Source organism: Ostrinia furnacalis, unplaced genomic scaffold (assembly GCF_004193835.3).
Source record: "Ostrinia furnacalis isolate ACB-3 unplaced genomic scaffold, ASM419383v2 OfSCF1207, whole genome shotgun sequence".
Classification (NCBI taxonomy): Eukaryota; Metazoa; Arthropoda; class Insecta; order Lepidoptera; family Crambidae; genus Ostrinia; species Ostrinia furnacalis.
Genome location: NW_021131446.1, coordinates 225,165 through 233,090, shown reverse-complemented (window position 1 = coordinate 233,090; position 7,926 = coordinate 225,165). Strand labels below are relative to the sequence as shown.

At 36.3% G+C, this 7,926-nt stretch overlaps 1 protein-coding gene across 1 annotated transcript; it reads left to right on the top strand.

Annotated features, from left to right (window-relative positions):
* Positions 1-280: 280 nt before the first annotated feature.
* LOC114351853 (uncharacterized) lies at positions 281-3,044 on the top strand. Its single transcript, XM_028303197.1, has 2 exons — positions 281-475; positions 2,576-3,044. Exons 1-2 carry the CDS (start codon positions 376-378, stop codon positions 2,779-2,781), a joined length of 306 nt encoding a protein of 101 aa, XP_028158998.1. The 5' UTR covers positions 281-375; the 3' UTR covers positions 2,782-3,044.
* Positions 3,045-7,926: the final 4,882 nt, after the last annotated feature.

The following is a 7,926-nucleotide window of genomic DNA, read 5'->3' as shown; positions in this document are numbered from 1 at the left end:
GTTTTCATCTCAAAAATATAAAACAGACTAAAAATATCTTCTTACATCTTCATAAGGTTAATCGTTCCATTATTTAATAGATCACCGAATAGAATTATGTATTTGTCGTCAAATGCTTACCAATTACTTTAAAATTACATTAACAACCCTTTTAGAAAAGATATCCGAACTTCAAATACGATAAAAACATAGCAATTTTAAAAATCTGTAATTTTCGTTAGAAAATTTACGACATAAACTGGCAACCCTGAACAAAACCTGCGCGTGGGCAATATAAGTCGTCCTATTTACTTCAATAGGTCAGTACGGAAAAATAGTTCAACCGGTCAACTCGTACGAGTATAATACTGCCGAATTTAAACCGTTATTGTCAACATGAAGTCGCTTGTGATCCTGTGTGTTTTGGCGCTGGTCGGGCTTGCAATGGCCGACACGAAACCCCATTCGAGAGGGTGCATCTACATTCTTGGGAGATGTAAGTGTTTTTTAAGTTTATTAAATGATTAATTTAAGGTCCAGTAGGATTCCCTGGAGGGTAGTTGAACGGAAAGTATGGTCGATCTGTTTTAAAGCTTTTAAATTTTAAATTTATTATTTAATGGCCTATAATTAAAATTTGGTGTTCTAATCCTACCCTACTAGTACTACTAATGTTATAAATGCGAAAGTTTGGATGTCTGGATGTTTGTTACTCTTTCACGCAAAAACTACTGAACGGATTTTGATAAAACTTTACAGTATTGTTGTTTATAACCCAGAATAACATATAGGCTATAATTTATGATGATCTGTGACAAACTAAATTTCACGCGGGCGGGCAAAAGATACATAAAAACATTAAAACTTTTAATTTGAGCGCGCATTGGGTTTGCTCAGCAACGCTTAATTTAGATTACCTACACAAAAAACAAACAAGTCATAAGACATAATTATTATGTCTTCTTTATATCTCTAAGCCATGATTATAGCCATTATCTATGAAGTCATAGGTTGTTTTAAAATAGCAAGGTGCTAACTTGAATGACGATAACGGCCCCAATAAGAACTTAAAGGTACGTAGACCTTAAAATGGGTTTTAGACTGAAATCTTTGGTAGTTTGGCCAGTACCTTCAAATTATTTGGAGAACGACTCATATTAAATTGGGGGTAGATCTACATAAAAATTCTATATGAAAATAGATATTTTCGTAAAATATTAAGACGTACTTAGCTTGACTAGTAAATCTATTATTTGTCATTAAGAACTTATTTAGTTCATATACCTACCTAGTCTTATTTACCAAGTATAATAATATAGGTAACATAAACAACTAACGATAACCTATTGAAACCAACCAAGATAATTTAACGGTCATATACCTCCAATATAAACAAAAACATTGAAATTATCATTGTTTGTCTTAATTATTGCTAACCACAGGAATATTAACTGACCAGTAAACAAACCTGTCGTTAATTTAATAAAAACAGTTAAACACTAACCAGTTTTATAGTTTTAAAAAACTCGATTATTTCATTGAGTTACCTATTAAGAATTAGCGGTTTTAAATTTAAATGGTTTTTAATTATTAAGTACCGTCATTTAGGTAGTTAGACACGAATATCAAATATTTTGGGAAACAAAGTCTAGGCCATTCCTCTTTTCGATGGACCGACGACTTCAAGTATTTCAAAATTTTAACTGACTCAAGCTTCAATTCAAATATCAATTCAGAAACCGGGCTTTCAGAGCTAGAGTACCTTAGTGTTTAGTGGAGGTAATCTTGAATTAACTAAATTGGTGACAATTAACCCAATGTCACTCTTCAAAAAATCTTTCCTGAACTTTATTTTCTACATTTCAAAACCAAAAAATACATACGCAAATAGTAAAAATCCTAGGATACATAGCCCTTTGCACTGAAACAACACTCATTGGCCCAGTTTCTTCCTTATTTATTTATTTATTTAAGCTTTCCTCCCGCGCCTTCGCCCGCGTGGAATTTTGCCTGTCACAAAAAAACTTAATCGCGCGCGTCCCTGTTTCAAAAACCGGGATAAAAACTATCCTATGTCCTTTCTCGGGACTCAAACTATCTCTATGCCAAATTTCATCAAAATCGGTTCAGTGGTTTAGGCGTGAAAGCGAGACAGACAGAGATACTTTCGCATTTTAAATACTTACTCGTATAATATTAGCATAGATTAATGCAATACACTTCTTCAACACTATTTCAAATTAGGCGTTTTGAGCAAGACGTCAGTTGTGCGTGTGCGAGGCCGCACACTCTGTTGGTAATAGTAAAAGTAATGATAAATAATTGTCATTTTTATTCCAATGCAACTGTAATACAACTTTCAGTGTGCAGTCCTGCAAACGGCAAACAGTCCGTCTCAAAACGTCTAATTTGAAAGAGCTCTTATTTATGCCCGCTTTCACCATCAATCCCCAATTTTTAAGTATGTAACACATAACAGGAATTTTGTTTTCATAGGGGTCACTTCAAAATTAGGGATTTATGGTGAAAACGGGCATTAGTAATCCTATTTTTTTTAAACATTTTTATACATAGTTTTTTTTATTTAACCTTCCAGGTTCCCGTGAGTGCGAGGAGGGTACCCACGCGTACGCTCTCGGCTGCGGCCACAAAACCCCCGAGCCGACCTGCGAAGAACCAAAGCCGGTGGAAGAGAAGGGCATTCTCTGCGACTACTCGGCCTGCTACTGCGACCCGCCGACTGTCCGGGACACCGTGTCCGGGAAATGCGTGGAGCTGGAGAAATGTCCTAAGAAAGCTTAATTTTTTAATATTTTTTTGGCTTCGGGGCGTACGCGGGGTGTTCGTGGGGCGTTCGATATTTGTTGGGGATATTTGTAACTTAAGCACCAGAAAGGTACATAAGTTGCAAATATCACACAACAAGGTTCACGAAAGACCCGCGGACGACCCACAAACGACCCGCGTCGTCTCAGAGTAATTTAAACATGACTTTTATATGACACGTGTAGAAGATTACACGTAATAAGATTTCAACTTTTTTATAAATAAATTTTGACATTTAATTTTGTTTTTACATTTATTACAAAAATATTTCACCCCTTCGAGTAGGTATTATTTTGCAACAAGAAGTACCCTATCTAATCTATCTCTATGCCAAGATTCATTAACTAAATATTATAACTCAAAGGTGACTGACTGACTGACATAGTGATCTATCAACGCACAGCCCAAACCACTGGACGGATCGGGCTGAAATTTGGCATGCAGGTAAGTAGATGTTATGACGTAGGCATCCGCTAAGAAAGGATTTTACGAAACTCCACCTCTAAGGGGGTAAAACGGGATCCATGTGTACGAAGTCGCGGGCGGCCGCTAGTAAGTAGATAAGATTAAAAGTAGAGATGAAACGGATAGTTGTTTGGCCGGATACTGGATACCGGATATCCGGCCAGCTGCTAGGCCGGATAGCCGGATATCCGGCGGCCGGATAGTTGGTCCCTTGTTTCGTTGCATGTCGTGACTAGTTTAGCGTCGCACAGGTGCTTCGAACGCGATCAATGGGTCTATTAGTAGACTAGACTAGTCACACTTTTCGAAAATCGAATCCGTCTGAATAGAATGTCAGATTTTGCCACTTGTCTAGAGGGCAGATCAATTCGGGTGATTTCGGTTGCTTAGTAAGTATTGAATAGCGAAAATTAAATTAGTTTACTTGCTGCGTAATCTGACTGAACTGCATGCATCATGTCACCAGACGATCAGTGAAAAAAAGATCGCCTTTTTTATTTGGCAATATTTCGACATTAACAGATGTTTAATAGTTACGTACTCGTCATTAGTGATTAGCCCAGATAAAGAAATTAGTTTTTTGAAAGGCCTTATTATGGCTTTTTTGCAACTTTTTGGACTTTAAATAAAAGCCGTCATTATTATAAGACATTTTATTGATATTTACCTCAAAGATTAATGTATTTCATTTTATTAATAGGAAAATGTCGTAGTTTTTTAATATCCGGTATCCGGCCGGATAGTGAGTTACTATCCGGTATCCGGCCGGATAGTAAATTTAGGCCGGATATCCGGCCTACCGGCCTACCGGATAGTTACCGGATATCCGTTTCATCTCTAATTAAAAGTATAGATCAGAAAATGTAACAGCCAGAAAATTACTTTGCCATTTACGAGTATTAGTACGAGTCCATGCCATCTACATAGATATGAATTTCAAGCTAAAATCCTAGAATTTGGATTTGCGTGTAACCTACTTAAATATCAAATTAATGCTCGCTTTTCTGCACGTGATGAGCATAACAATTGTTATTTCCCGCCAAAACCTGACGGGGAGTTAATAAACCGCGAAGATGTCTCTATGATACTAAGGGTTCCATTGGTGGTTGTGAAAACCTGTATTTTTCCTTCCTCTTCTAAAACAGGAACTATCAGATTCAAAAACCAGTTAAATAGTCAAGGCTTAACTACTTACTTACATAAATAAACCTGTGTAATTAAAATCAGTAAATAAATAAATATACTTACTTTGTTGCGCGTCCAATGACAGCCTGCTTTTCCCCGGGACAAACTTGACCTTCACTGGTTGGGTTTTTATTGGCCGTCAAACTGTAGATCCTGGCTACACAGGAATTGCAGCGGTGGGAATAGTCTATACTTATTTATTAAATCACAACTTTTTCGCTAGACTTATAGACAAACTAGTCATCATTATCATTAATTTCAGCCACAGGACGTCCACTGCTGAACATAGGCCTCCTCCAATAATTTCCATAATGACCGTTTGGTAGCGGCCAGCGCCTTCCTGCTACCTTTACCAGGTCGTCGGTCCACCTTGTGGGTGGACGTCTCACGCTGCGTTGTCCGGTACGTGGCCTCCACTCCAAAACCTTGCTGCTCCATCGGCCGTCAGTTCTTCTTACTATGTGCCCTGCCCATTGCCACTTCAGCTTGCTAATCCTACTTTTATTAATTTAAAGGCACGGGGTCTCTATCAGAAGGAACACTAGGGGTGGAATCTCCATACGCTTTCAAAGATAACCTCGTAGCCGCTTGCTCACACTTGACAGGACACAACTGATTGACAGTTACCTTTTTCTGCGCATCAGTAGGGTGTTACGTTTAGGAATCACAAACCTCCCGCTCTACAGATTTATACAGATAACATAATATTAAGATTGGTACTATTAATCATCAATAATAATTTGCAGCATCTGTGTCCGGCGCCGACAAATTTATCATATTGCAATAAATATTATACGGAACCCTTCAATCGAAACCCCGTCGCCCCTGTCTATTCCCCTCGTACTTCCGGTTGGCAACGTCACTCGTCACGACAGATTACGCCGCGGTATGAGCTTTAATATAAACGTGTTCTTCTTCCAACCAAAATCCTTTGTCGCGGGTTAAAATAAGATTTTATTACTAAAGGAAAATAGGAATAAAATAGGCGGGAAGGTATTTAATATAATAAAAATGTCAATTTATTTATAGTCCATTACATCAAATGCTGTTTTAATAATACATTGTATACAGGGTGGAATTTTGTAATGCCACCTGGTGGTGTATCGAATACTGTAAATAGAAAATTTTACTCAAAGAACTACATTTAAAGATTTTATTTTGAATATAGTTGATCATAAGTATACTAATCCTCGTAATTTACTTTTTGCTCAAATTGTCATGCCCATCACATTAAAATGTCTAAACTAGAAATAGGCAAAATAATTCTTATTATCACATTTGCTTTTCACAGTTTTGTTTTTGAACCTGACTAAAACTTGTGTGTATTTTATTAGTCATAAAAACGTAACGTAAACGTATGACTTACAAAAATAAAAAGACACCAAGTACCACTACCACTGTGTAAAAAATAATTAAACATTCAAACAAACGTAAACGCTTTCTACCACGTCAACGGGACATCCGAACAATGTCGCCACAGGACTCGAAGCTGCGACCTTCTCACAATGCAGTGCGAGAGGTGCCGTTATACCCATATACCGGTATCAATGAAAACTCGTTGCACAACTATAGCAGTGGGGCCACGAAACCAGCGAATAGTAAGCAATGGTGGTTTTGATTGGTCTAATTATGAAGTTGATTAATGAAAGTTTTTAAAACTACACTCAACTTGAAAAGAATTTGACCTCTTGTCTTCTACCTTGGCACGGTAATAATATCATACAGTATTGTAACTTCATATAAACTGACGAAACGCGAGTTTTCCTTCGAATTTCAAATCACGGGACGTGGTTGAGATCCAAAAGTTAGGGGTGTCGCGAATGTGCCGAACGGACGTCGATGGCCTAGTGTTGAAAATGACTAAGGTGATTGAATTGGACTGACCGTCTTAAACGATCAAATTTGTCAAAAACTAGTCATTAACTGTCAGAAATGGTCATTTTCAGTCAGTTTGATTTAAAATGAAAATTACATTGTATAAAACCAGCTTTGGCCCACGACTTCGCCAGCCTGAAATTAAAGTAACAGGTCATTAAGTACTCATGATGATTAGTAGATTCAAAATTATTTTAGTATATTTTTAAAAATTAAATCTACTAATCACAAAACAACACGCATTTTTATCCTATTCCATTCACAAAGTATTTTGTTTGTCTAAATAAATAAAAAATTACAATCACAAAACTAGATAGAAATTCTAAGTAGACAGATGTAATTTGAATGGGTACTGTAGGTGAGCAGCCCTATCGCATGTTGTCATACCGTGACGTACCGCGGGGCTGTTGACATTTATTTCAAAAATATGGCCGAGTTGGAATACTGTATAGATAGTATTACCGTGACCTTGGCGTTTTCGTCTCGTACCTACTGCCGATTGGTAAAAAAACTGTTTCATTTCTCAAATTAAACTTTAGCTTTATATTTTGTAAAATATTAATTTGTCAAATTAATTATCATGTGGCATCGTTTTACTTTGTCAAATTTGATTAAGTCCAATGTTTATTTATTAAATGTTTTATTTACAAAATATTACGTATACTTAAAAAAACTGTTAGTTCAAATTAAAATTTCATAAATTAACATTTATCCTGAGGGGAGAGTTATGTCAAATTAATAACATTATACAATAGAAAAAAACTAATTAGAGTCCCAAGTTCCCAACGTGGTGTTTGGCTCTGCTGAGAATACAGCTCATTTGGGACAATTTATGGCACATACTACTTATTAAAAAAACTTCGATTTAAGTAGCAATATTTTCCGCTGTTTCCCTGGCCACAATACTAAAGACTGAATCGTGGACTAGAATGCGTATTGTCTACAACGACACAGTTCCGATTGGTTATCATCTCAAATGCGGGTATTTTGACATCTGGTTCAGCCCTCAATCATCATTTACTGATGTGGGAAATAGTTGACATACCTTCAGTTTCAGGGTATTATAATCTGCAAAGAACCACCAGCCTTAGTGCCTATTGGTATTAAACAAAACATTTTTCTTTACTGCTCCGCCCGTATTGGCTGAGAGGTGATGTGATATAGCTTAAAGATTTCCTGGATAAATAGGCTGTCCAACACAAAAATATCGGATTAATAATTCCTGAGATTAGCGTGATCAAGAAAACAAACAATACTCCCTAATTTAGTATACAGGGTGTTAGGTAAATGGGTATATGAGCCGACACTAGCCCATGTTAACATGGGCATATAAATGGCATGGTGAAGTCAGAAAATTGATTCATTTTAATTATTTTAATTTTCATACAAAATAAATTTTATAAAATCAGATTTGTATCAAAAATAAAATAATTAAAATGAAGATATCAATTTTCTGACTTCACCATATTATTTATATGACCATGTTAACATGGGCTAGTGTCGGCTCATATACCCATTTACCTAACACCCTGTAGATAGGAAAAAGAAAATAAAGAAACACTGTTGCAAAAAAGCTTGCACATAATGAATATTTAA

Coding starts and splice junctions, on each gene's coding strand:
- LOC114351853 (XM_028303197.1), top strand. CDS start 376: ATGAAGTCGCTTGTGATCCTGTGTGTTTTGGCGCTGGTCGGGCTTGCA. Junction 476..2,575: donor CATCTACATTCTTGGGAGAT/GTAAGTGTTTTT, acceptor TTAACCTTCCAG/GTTCCCGTGAGTGCGAGGAG.